We start from the raw sequence: 12611 nt of genomic DNA, 5'->3' as shown, positions 1-12611 counted from the left end.
CGTTAGTAGTGTCAGCTCCGAAACCAATTGCATCGTTAATGTTAAGGTTAGCATTGATTAACGCCTTGGAAAGTGAATCGAACAAAGCTTGGGCTGATGCTCCTTGCAAGTCCACCAAAGTTAAAAATTTTGTTTTTACCCTTAGAGTATTAAGCCAGAAAGGAGTCGCCTTTACGCGCGTCCCCCTCTGTCAAAGTACGAACCCGCTGGACATACCCGTTATATAAAACTGTTTCTCGACCCTTCCGCGCCATTCCGGTACGACGCTTGTTCGTGTAAAGAGCTCCGACAAAAATGACTGGATGCAGTGTATTCGGCTGTAAAAAAAGGTCTGACACATCGAGTGTACAAAAAGACATCGTGACATTTCATCTGTAAGTATTTTCTTAAGTAATATTATCGTATATTATAAGAATACGTGAAAATCAAATAAATATTCATTGCCGAGTAATGCCGAGTCAATGTTGCCAGTTTATTGTAAAGTTCCGCACTATGACGTTTTTTGTGGCTTAATTTTTTATTTGCATAATTTTTTTACTAACAGATGGTACTTACATAGGGATCATATTGTTCAATGACTTAAGTAAATATGCTTTACTATTGATTATTAGTTGTCCTGTTCGTGGATTCGCTCACAAGTACTTTGAAGGTTTACCCGACACTTCAAATTTTCTTATTATACTAATGTCTTTAATTAATGAAGAAAGGGCGTGAAAAATTATAAAAATTTATCACATGAATTTATCCTAATAATGGTTATTTTCCTAAGTTGGTAGTTAGCCACACCAACGCCGGTTTACGTCATTTTAGAGAGGGGACACCTTCTATTTTTTATCGATAAATTATTGAACGAATGAACAATATACTGTAATTATGGATACATTTTTTTAGTTTGAAATAAAACAGTTTTATTTTTATTATAGTATAGTAGCAATAAAAATAAATTGTTTTAATGTCAAATGATTATGCAGTTACATGATGTTTTCATATTAATAAATACTTTGATTGACAATGTGTTTAGAAACCCCCTGTTGTACTTTTTAACCTCTTTGTAATAAATATTTAAGTACGTAACGTAAAACGTTAAAATATTTAAAACGTAACAACTGAATGATTGAATGAATAAATTTTATCGACATTCCTTATCGACATGGTGGTAGCTCTAATTATCTCGGGATTGTTGCGTATGTGTGCTGTACATGTAACGTGTAAAGATACGATTTCTTTAAATGTGTGCGTTGCGGTTACTCTTGTGTAAGCAAATTAGGTTTGTGTGCGTGTGTACAAACATTGTGCAATTTGTTTCTGTAGTAAAATTTTGTCTGTGTGAGTGCCTCGTCCCCCGCCGATGTTTTGGCAGAAAAATTAATTAGCATCGTTCGAGTGATGGCGTCTCCTTTCTGGCTTAATACTCTAAGTTTTTACCTGAAGATCTTTTTCGGAATAATATTTGGTAACAACTGCAAGCGTTGATGTGGTTGTTACATCTGTGGTCTCATCTATAACTAAGGAAAACATTGGTGTACGAGTTTTAATGTTTTCACATGATTTTAAATCGGCAAGCATCTCTGCTTCTAGCTCTGGCTTTAAAACATTATACGTTACCGCTGCTGCTTTAGTTCTCTTGCAGGAAAAGGACTTGGCAATTTCCGAATCGTGAAAACATTTTGAGATAATTTCACTTTAATGATCCATTAATCGGAACGGTAAATTATGTTCCACTAACATAGCACAGATATTAAGTTCTGCTTTTTTCACTTCCTCTTCTATTGGAGATTTCTTAAAAAACTGTTGCACCTGAAATAATTGTTTGATATTAGTTTTTCTAAACTTGCAATAGGTATCTATTGAAAACGTATTACATATTTACGTCTATTAAATATTTCCATTTATTGCAAAGTACTTACCGATGATTGGCCGCTATACCCAATCATATGCTTCTTATGTTTTTGGGATAACACATGTTCTTTTAATGAAGACAATCTTGTAACTAATTTACAATTGCAAGCTTTGCAAAACGCAACATCAGGATCCTCCTTTGCTCTGGAAATCCAGGACGAAAGCAAAGGATCTTGCTCCCATTCAGGTCGGTACGAACGCTCGTATTTTCTCTTCATCATGCACGGAATACACAACGCACTGACACTGCACCACAACGCCAAATGAGAATAACGTGGCAGTAGACAAAACAACAAACATTGTTTTGAACCTCGATCAGTTATATCATTAAGAAAATAAAACTTATAACTGATTCATTACCGTTCATAATCGTAAGGCGTACCTACATAAAAACAGAATAAACGGGGATTCCCGTATTATCTGGCATAGGACAAAAGTTGCCACCTCAGTAAATGATTTCCTACCAAATAAATGCATAATAAAAAATAAAGGAAATAATAAGACAGAAAATTATAAGTATTCTAAGTAAATAGAATTACATACATTCAAACGTATTTTAAAAAAATTAGGATTTCTTTGAAATCTGCCAAATCCTGCCACTTTTTTAAATCGTCAGCTTGGTCTGCCAGGGTTAAAATTTAGGTACCAAATCTGCCCAAATGGCAGAAATCTGCCACAAATGGTCACCCTGTAATACGGATTAACCTATAACTAACAGTAGTGAATGCAGTGTTGCCAACTCGGATTTTAAAAATTTCGTATATTTTAGTAATAATTGTATAAGAAAAGTTATTCAGAAAAGAAAAGTGTTTTTTTAATGTTCATTACCAGAAAGTATCTGTACCAGGTATTACATAATAATATTTTTAATAAAAAACTAAACAGCATTGAAATTGTCAGAACTAATTATCCGTCCGTCGTTCCACAACTAAGCGATTCTTAAATCTTAAGACGATTTCTGCCACGCACCACCACGATGTAGAACCAGCTGCCCACTAAAGTATTTCCAAACCAATTTGACTCAGGGACAAGAAAAGAGCGTACCGATTCTTAAAAGGCCGGCAGCACGCTTGCGAGCCTTCTGACAGTGCGAGTGTCCATGGGCGGCAGGGTCACTTAAAAATCAGGTCACTCAGAATCCTGCTCGTCTGCCTCCTGTAACAAAAAAAAACCTATTTTTTTATTATACTATAACCAAATTTGAATCAACAAAATTCATTGGTTCATCCAATGAAAAGTTATGATTTAACAAAACCAAATACATATTATGTACCTATATATAAAGTGAAATTGAGAACCTCCTTCTTTTTTTTTGAAGTCGGTGAACAAAATTGTTTTTTTTAACAAACCAGTGGGTGGGTAAATGCAGTAGCATATATCCGAATTTGTACTTATAGTGTTTTTAGTGCAATTTTGAAAGCAAAAAATGAAATACTAGGGCCAGTATCAACGAAGAACATTTCATCTTGTTTTATTTTCGTATTGTATGTACCTTGTTTTGATTCGGTTTTCGATTAATAGCCACCATCCAGCAACTTCTCTTCCTCTGTTCAGTTTTCGAAAGTAATAAATATTACCCTCATGAATTTGGATATCATGCAAAATTTTACGATTTGGTTACACACACATTACACATACGTAGATTCTGTGACTGTTTGTAGGTTTTAGCAATAAGCAAAAATCTGTGTAAAAGTAACCGTGGACCTTGCTATCTGGCTCTAAATGTTATATGACTTTTATGTATTCTGTACATAGACATAATACACCTCATTCACACTTTTGTCCTTTTTTGCTTGGTGGTCGTAAAATTATTATTTAAACATTAATGCTTGATATACATCAATCGTATGTAACATAGTACAGTATGTTAAAGTAAGTTATGTAACAAAATTATACACATTTTTTTGCATGTGCTGTAAACGTTACTATGTTATACCCAATTAAATATAATTCTTGTATTTTTAAAAAAAGCTTGTGTTTTTTATATCATGATAAACGTCAATAGATCATAAGAAAATTGTATACAGTAGAACTCCAATTATCCGAACTCCGACTATCCTAATCGCCGATTATCCGAATCACAAAAAATTAAAATTTTATTTCTAAACTTGTACATAAGTACATTTTATTTATATTTAAAACAAGTGAAAATTTCATTTTTCTTTCATTTAATTCAATAAAAAAATAGTACAATATCAAAACGTAGCTTTTATTCTCTCCAATGGCTACTTTTTTTAAAAAAATCCGATTATCCGAATGTGTCCCGGTCCCCATTAATTCGGATAATTGGAGTTCTACTGTATATGTGCTTTTGTTTTTTTTCTTTGATCAGACAATTGGCAACTTTTATGTGATCATGTTTCACCTTTAGGATGTTATAACGATTACCATCCACAAATCGTGGAATATGTAATGGGAAAAGAACGGCTGGATTAGGGGTCGTTTTTTGTATGCTATACAGTCTTCCGTTCCCAGGAAGCTATGGTTTGCCGTTTGGTAAAACTGCCACTTCCACTATAACCCGTATGCGTCTGGGATATACGTATAACAGCTTTCCAGTTCATTTGCACAAACTTGGTATCGTAACTAGTACCACCTTAAGTAGGTAGTACCACTAGTACCACCACTACCATAGTGAGTGTGGCGAGAGTAATTCTGACTTGAATCATGTTTTCTTTTCTTGTCCTAAGTATGACCATTCTTCCTTATATACTTCTTTAGTTCCCCTTCCTACCAATATTTTTTTACTTCTTCCAGATTTAAATCCCCTTATATATAGTATTATGTTATAAGTATGTTTATTGTAAATAATAACATTAAATTATAATTTTGTTTTCTTTATTTCCTTATGTAATTATTCTGATATTTTTGTAAATTTAATCGTTTTCAAACATTTATGTTATGTCGCGATTAGATTCCTTCGTTTTATATTATACATAAACTGTAAATAATTAAAACAGCGAATTATAAAAATCTCATATTTGACGCTGGCTAATGCCCATACCGTGCTAGAGCCAAAAGGAAAAAAAAACTATTGCCATAAAATAAAAATAAAAAACTAGGATGGCGATGGACCAAAGTTGTTAGTAGACGTTTGACAGTTGACTAAATTTACAATTAAATTAACATGTAATATTTTAAATTATTACAAACAAAGATTAAATTACGTTCGTAGATTCGTCGTGTAATTGATTCTATTGTACATTACAGTTGTACTATTTTGTTGATTTCTTAAAGTGTACAACCTAATCTGATGCAATGATCAGTTTTAAGAAGTTAAGAATACTTTTGTGAAGGGCTGTTCAATTATTTTTCTAGAGAATTTGCAAGCGGAGAATAATACGCACAGGCGATACGCCGTGCCAAAAGATGGATAACGCAACGGTAAACTAAAATTTAATTTAATAAATATCAGGAAATACCAAAGTCACTGGAACGAACATTTTCCATTATCCCTGTATATAAGTAGGAATTTTGAAATTCAATAATGATAGGATAAGTTCCCAGTTCGAAATACTGAATATCTTTGTTTACACAATGTTTTAGTAAAAACAATAACTCCTAAGTAAAAATGATATACTTTTTAGATACCACTAAGTCTGGAACCAGTGCAGCACACTGATGTCTGTGAGAAAAGGCTTTGGGTTGGAAATTTGGATACCAGAGTTAATGAGTATGTTTCTGCCTATCTACTTGTTAGTATTTTTAGCTAGTAGTTTAATAAACTAAATTGTTTATACTTTCAAGTAAGTTTTATTATTGATAAAATGTTGTTATTGTCCTTATCCTTGTTATAATGTATATTACTTAGTTTTGATTCTTTATTCTCATTACTTAACAATCGCATAACTTAATACAACAATTCCTTTTTATTTAACTATACTCACTTTTTATTACCGGTATCAACTACTGAAAATGGTCCGTGTGTATGGTAATATTGAGAAGCTGGATATGTTATTCCACCGGAGTGGGCCAAATGCTGGTCAGCCAAGAGGGTTTGCCTTTGTGACATATAAGTTAAGGCAGGATGCTATAAAGGCAATGAGCTCCTTAAATGGTCAGCTTTTGGGGAACAAAAGAATTTGTGTGAAATTTGCTAAAAATGCTTCAGTAAGTATGTTTTTAATAATGTCTTTCTATTTTGTTATTTATTAAAAATTATAGTAAACCACATGCACCTGATTTGTAGTATGTTTGATTTACATCACTAATCAGTCATTATTTCTGGTTGTAAGGTTCAAGATGCAAGATATAATATCATTGAGTAGGTATGGTTGTCAGAAAGAAACTGCTTTTTGCAGTAAAGCCTATTTATATGCATTATCTTTTATTAATTTTGCTATTTTATGCCATATGTAATGTAAATGAAGTGTTAATAAAAATATTGGTAAATATATGGACATTTGTTAATGTTGACTGAATATTTGTATATCTGTGGTCTTCAGTGAGACATTTGACGATTTTTAAAATTTTTGTCTATTAGGAGGATCAAGAGAAACCGAAACCAGAATTAGGTATACCTGCACTGACAGCTGGAAAACCAGAGCTAAAACTAAGCAAGAAAACTGCAATCCAGACTATTGAGGCTAAACTAAAATTGTTAGAAAATATGAAAGCTGGAGATGATTTTGTTATTAATAAGTTAGCTGCAAATGAAGCTCCAGTTATAACTCAATATCAACTTAAACAGCACCAATCAAATAAAACTAACAGTTCATTCAAAAGGCGACATCCTTATCATAGGAAAAGATAAATACTATTAAAAACTTTGTTAAGATAATTAGCATTCTTTAAACTATATCAGTATTTCACCTTAATAATTGGCGGGGGTGGTATTATTTAATAAAGTGCAGTCTATAATTTCTAAACAATTGGCTGAAACTAAAGGTACATTCTTTAATAGTAATTGTATCACAAGTAAAGATTAATTAAATTTCAATTTTTGGATTTATTTAATTTTTTAGAAACATTACAAGTGAAATTATTTCCCCACATCCTCACATAGCTTTAACATGTGAAATTATTGATTTTTATAGTAGTTGAATTTTATAGGTTTAAGTGTACATTATACATGGCTTTAAGTTTATACCATCCTTAGTTAGGTATTGAAGGCACAAACAATACAAAATATCGCTACAGCTATTAAGCTAACAGTATATATTAATATTTTTTAAGCTTCTGTCTGTCTGATTATAATGAATCGTAGTCATAATATTAACTCTACTGTATATTATTTATGAATATTAAATATAAAATCATGTGTTCATTAGATATTGCAATCTAATAAGTTTTAACATTTAGCAGTGGTATGTTTATTTGTATGAAATTATCATAAGAATTGGTGTGTGTGTGTAAAATAGATAAATAATGTTAAATATGTTCTTTTATTAAACCTACCAGCAATGCAGATAGTTTTTTTAATACTATGCATTACAGAGTATGTCTGTAATTGTACATATAATACCTAATTAAAGGTAGCAATACAAAATCTCCTGGGTAATGAAAAACCTTTTTAATTATTAATATTTTATTACTATAAAAATTTATTGAATGCACTTCAAACATCCTATAAATGATAATATAACTTTAAAAGGAAATCTCGGAAAGAACCTTTTAATACAAATAAATAAGATTTAAAGCCCTTTGTCCCTTCACATTGAAAACTTGTATTAGTTTTTATGTATATTTTTAAAGGCAGGCAGGCTAACCTAATGGTTATTGTTACTGCTGCCCAAGGACACCCCCAATGCGAGAAGCTAGGGAGTGCGTTGCAGACCATTTATGTATTGTGTATATTGCTTTCTTCTAGTTTGATAATACATGTATAAAGTTTACATATTACATTATTTTATGATAGATTTACGAGCTTAGCATAGAGATCTAGTTAAAAATTATTTACATCATACTAGTGTCACTGCTTTTGAACCCTGGTGATATACAATTTGTTAAGGAGCTAGGCAGTCTTTGCCGGGGGCTGGGAGATATTTGTAGGAAATCGTCGTCTTCGCCGTCAAATTTGCGTTTTAAACTCTTGTACTGCGTTTCGTCGTCACCTCTTTTCAACCAGTCCTTATATTCAACGCATAGGGGCCATATCTTTTTACCTGATCTGGAAAATAAAAACGTTTACTATCATTTTGAATTTTTTAAATCGTGATTTGAATCTATCAATAAGACAATCAAGAAAGAAACAGTTAAGGTATCACTTATGAGGTGAGCCTCCTGCCCGTTTGCCCCCTGTTCTATAAAAAAAAAAGATTATCGAAGATTTTGAATTCTGTGAAAAATTAAATTATTTTGTAACTTTATACTTACATTGGTAAAGTGTATGGATCATATGGGAACCACTCATCATATTGCACAGCATTATGTAAGGAGAACCGAAGGTTCTTCTCAATTATAGACTGGCAGTAGACCACCTGGTGAGATCTGGTGACTGATGCAAAAGCCTGGGTCACTTGAGGAGGACATGTTCGCAGAGGGTTTAAAGGACAGGTCACTAGACGGGGAAGGTTCAGGGACTCAACGAAATTTAAACCTGAAATCATCAGAAATAATATATATAAATATTTGATGGTTTGGAATACAAATTACTTTTAATTTACTTAAATCTTTAACAGTTTGTCCTTTAAAAGCTCACTGTAAATGAGATATTTTACCTAAACCTTTTGTATTTATATATTTGACTAAAATAAAACTTTATTTACATTAAATACAATATCTGTCAGTGGAAATCTGACTTAAAATTAAAATCTTATAAAACATAAGTAAGATCTTTCACTAGATAATAAAACAACACCTGGAAATAATTTTAGTTAAAGAGTTGTTACTCTTAAAGTAGAATAATAGATAAAAATACTACAAAATAATATAATTTAAATACAATATAATTTTTCTTTCAAATGGCCAGAATCAGCTAAGATTTACTAGTTTTCAGGGGCGCCATTAGGTTCGAATGAATTTTTTTAATTTGTTAAGTAAAAAATTTAAAACGACGACGTCCACCGTTCCACAACTGAGCGTTTTTCTAGGCAGTTTTTGCCGCGCACCACCACTTTGTGGAACCAGCTGCCGACTAAAGTATTTCCAAACCAATTAGACTCAGGGTCCTTCAAGAAAAGAGCGTACCAATTCTTAAAAGGCCGGCAACGCACTCGCGAGCCCTCTGTCATTGAGTGTCCATGGGCGGCGGTATCACTAAACATCAGGTGAGCCTCCTGCCCGTTTGCCCCCTGTTCTATAAAAAAAAAAAAAGTAATAACACTCACATTCTTTACTCATAAATAGGTGATGGTTCTTGAAGGCAACAAGATAAAATATCGCGTGGCAGACTGCATGGAAGGCACCATGTACTTTAGTATTATCGTGAGCAGAGGTCTCTTGCGTTGCTGTTATGTACCTGAAATTATAATTATAATGGATGATATTTGATTCATTACATAGTTTGTATTTTGATGTTCCCCTAATTTTTTGTTTGTCTAAATTAATGGTTTTTTTCTTTTATATAAATAACTTTTATTTAAAGCCATTAGGTTAAATTACTTGAAAAATTAATTTAAATCATAAATTATGATTACTCACCCGTGACACCAATCTGCCATAGTCTTCAAATAGTGTATTAGTCTACTATTAGGAATTCTTACACATCTTGCAAGAAGACCTGCTAAGTGACTGGCAGCAGTCTTACGTGTGGTTAGGGCACCAGGCCCTAATCCGTGGAGACCAGCTGTTATTGTCCACAAATTATTAAATATCCTATCAGCACATTGCTGATTTATTGATATAGCATATAATAATAGGAATTGGACATATCTGTAATATTATTCAAACTATTACTGAAGTATCATCAGCTTATTTATCTTTGTTTTCTCTTGCATTGCAATGTGACAGCAATTTATATTTTAAATGGCTGTCTTTTTGCATTTACAACCATAGTCTATGTTTTGTGATATCATTAAGTAAATAAAGTGTTTATTATTAACAATATACCATCATATCAATTATTTTATTGTATTTCTTGTGAGCTAAGAACATAAAACATAATTTTCTTTATTATATTTTATCTTTACAATCAAAAAATAATAAATATCAGTAGAGACCTAATTTAATATTTTGACTATAATAATATGGTGTAATATGGTGTATTCAATCTAAATATAATAAAAATATAATATATATAGTTGTGGTCAAAATAAAATGCAACTCACCGAATGCCATAAGTAGGAAGCATAACCCTTTCAAATACATTACACAGTATTAATAATACAGGTTCTCTTTCATCTTCTAGCCACTTTAGCATTTCCAACATACAGTAGTCTAGTGTAACACTAGTCTCGTCTTTTTCTAACTCCATATTAAAGATTGTTTCTTGCTTAGTCTTTTGGTCTACCACATTTACATCCATTTCTATCATTCTGAAACGTAACCATCAATAAAAGTTAAAATAATGTATATTTTTTACCTTTTCAAACAAATAGATTTGTTTATTATCATTGTGTTGAACAATATTTTTATAGGAATGTACAAATGGACAGACTGAAAGAAAAGTGTAATCACAAGGTACAGAAAATAAGATTAACTAAAAAATTAATATAATTATTTATTAAATATAAATACTAATACAATATAAAGCACCCCAAAGAGCAAATCCAAAGTCTTTGGAACTAAAGTGTCACAATAGAATAACTACTAATAATTACTGTTTTGCCTGAATCAAACCAGAATTCCCAAGCTATGTCATGAGTGTTAAATTCATAGCTTTGCTGGCAGTCCAATAAATTAATAAAAGTATATTAAAACTTCTGAAAGTGATTCACTTGATCTAAAAAAAAATATTTAGCAAAACTCACCTGTGTACTATAGCAGACATAATTTGTTCCTTCAGCGAAGGAATATATCTACTTATCCATATTAAATTGTGTACATAGGCTCTGTTAAGGTAGCAACCAGCTTTAAAGTATGGGAAATTATCCATTACTGTTTGCATTAAGATATTGCTTGTCCTAAAAATATAATATTCATGTTAATTTCATGTATGTAATTAAATTCTTTAAAATAAATGTTTCATACTCAGTTTCTTATACTAATAAATTTTTTTGGGCCATAAATATTTTAAATATAGTATATAATATAATAGGGCTATGGCTCATCATTCTTTGCGGTTCAGATTAAATAAATCAGAGGGCATCAGTCCCAAAAATTAAATTGTGTAGAACAAAGTAAAGCAAACTGTTATGTCAAAATCCTTTCTAATTTTATTATGTTTGTTCAGAATAAGTATGTATAAAAGTGAAGTAAAGTAAATAAACAAATACTTACATTGGCATAAAAGCAACTATTTGTGCTATTAGTGAATGTATATTAGCCCATTGTTTATTCAGCTCTTCAGGTGGATAGTCATCCCAATTCTCACCTTCAACTGTAATTAAGAATATTTCATTTATAAATTGTTCGACATTTATTAACTCAACTAAACTACAGCATGCTATATCTATGGCATATGATACAAGCTCTTTTATCTAAAACATATCACAATTTTGGTAAACATAAATGTTAACATTATTGAAGATAAGAAAAAATGTTACACCATATGGGCACAATAAATGAGTGATGAACATTAAACTATGACTATACTAAGACTACACTTAAAATAACAAAAAATAAATACTATTATTGAAAATATGTACCTTTGAATAAATTGACTAATGCTGTCATAACTTTTGGACAATGGTAAGTGTGTGCTGTTACTAAACTAACTATAAATTTACTATACACTTTTACTAGTTCTGGGTCTCTGTTTACCCATTGAATATCACATAGTAGATCAATAAATATCTTCCAATCTTTTTCAAAATAAACTGTACATGATAAACAATCTTCAAACAACACTAGGAAGTTTCCATCAGATATTTGCTTATCTTTGAGGATATTTATTAACTCATTGTAAGGTCCATATTTTCCCTCCTGAACATAGTCAACTATTACTTGAGTTATTTGTTTCTTTTTAAAACTAACTTTCATCCGACTAAGCGCAGCCTGTCTATCTAAGGTTTTTCGCATAAGAAACTCAGCGCTTTTTCGAGCAGCCACTGCCATCGCTAATTACTTCTTTAAATCTGTTGATAAAGTTTTCAAAAATGCGATTACCTCAGGCTGCCTTAGCAACTCTGATTTCTTATGATTTAATACTTCTCGAAGTACGTTACTATTACCAGTTTCTTCGATGCTCGGAACTATTATGGGATTTGGCTCATATACTAAACCTGAGCTCGGCTTATTATATATTACACTAGTTTCAGATGATTCACTACTTCTTTTATCTTTTAAATATGACTGTAAACGTTCTAAAACCACTTTACTATCACTCTCTTTCTTTTCGGTGTTATAACCTTCTTTGGACATTTCAAAGTTATTTTTACATTTTATCGTTTTGAAAGCGACGAAACAATATTCTTTTACACTTTCACTGAATTGATTTACTTTCTGTTAAACAGCTGGCCTGGTAGTTACTAAAAAACTTATATATCTTTTTAAGTATAATACACGTGCTAAACTTTAATGCGCGTAACTTTTTACTTTATTGTTGGCACTTTAATTATTGTGAAGTTTACGAAACCTTATACGAAATGTAAAAGCATGACATGGACAGCATAATCTTTTAAACAGATACACAAAATTTATCAGAATTGATGGGCAATAAAACAAATGCAGTA

At 31.4% G+C, this 12611-nt stretch overlaps 3 protein-coding genes across 4 annotated transcripts; 1 reads left to right on the top strand and 2 right to left on the bottom strand.

The window, feature by feature from the left end:
- Positions 1–1683: 1683 nt before the first annotated feature.
- Positions 1684–2225, bottom strand: LOC123689534. Its single transcript, XM_045629957.1, has 2 exons — positions 1908–2225; positions 1684–1797 (listed from the first exon to the last, which is right to left on the bottom strand). The coding sequence occupies exons 1-2, from the start codon at positions 2118–2120 to the stop codon at positions 1684–1686; spliced, it is 327 nt and encodes a 108-aa protein (XP_045485913.1). The 5' UTR covers positions 2121–2225.
- A 2764-nt stretch (positions 2226–4989) lies between these two features.
- Positions 4990–7274, top strand: LOC111001960 (probable RNA-binding protein 18). Its single transcript, XM_022272043.2, has 5 exons — positions 4990–5098; positions 5218–5283; positions 5487–5576; positions 5803–6009; positions 6383–7274. The coding sequence occupies exons 2-5, from the start codon at positions 5269–5271 to the stop codon at positions 6650–6652; spliced, it is 582 nt and encodes a 193-aa protein (XP_022127735.1). The 5' UTR covers positions 4990–5098; positions 5218–5268; the 3' UTR covers positions 6653–7274.
- Positions 7275–7417: 143 nt separating this feature from the next.
- Positions 7418–12522, bottom strand: LOC111001959 (RNA polymerase I-specific transcription initiation factor RRN3). 2 transcript variants are annotated; one of them, XR_006750506.1, is made up of 9 exons: positions 11586–12522; positions 11218–11317; positions 10749–10901; positions 10107–10313; positions 9481–9711; positions 9168–9298; positions 8215–8437; positions 7709–8008; positions 7418–7659 (listed from the first exon to the last, which is right to left on the bottom strand). XR_006750506.1 is itself a non-coding variant. In XM_045630138.1 (8 exons), the coding sequence occupies exons 1-8, from the start codon at positions 11992–11994 to the stop codon at positions 7795–7797; spliced, it is 1668 nt and encodes a 555-aa protein (XP_045486094.1). In that variant the 5' UTR covers positions 11995–12522; the 3' UTR covers positions 7667–7794. The 2 variants fall into 2 exon arrangements, 1 of the variants encoding a protein (XP_045486094.1); XM_045630138.1 differs by lacking the exon at positions 7418–7659 and having other exon boundaries at positions 7667–8008.
- Positions 12523–12611: the final 89 nt, after the last annotated feature.

The sequence above is a fragment of the Pieris rapae genome, chromosome 11 (genome assembly GCF_905147795.1).
Source record: "Pieris rapae chromosome 11, ilPieRapa1.1, whole genome shotgun sequence".
In the NCBI taxonomy this organism is placed as follows: Eukaryota; Metazoa; Arthropoda; class Insecta; order Lepidoptera; family Pieridae; genus Pieris; species Pieris rapae.
The sequence above is the reverse complement of the archived record's forward strand: the minus strand, read 5'-3'. Positions and strand labels throughout refer to the sequence as shown.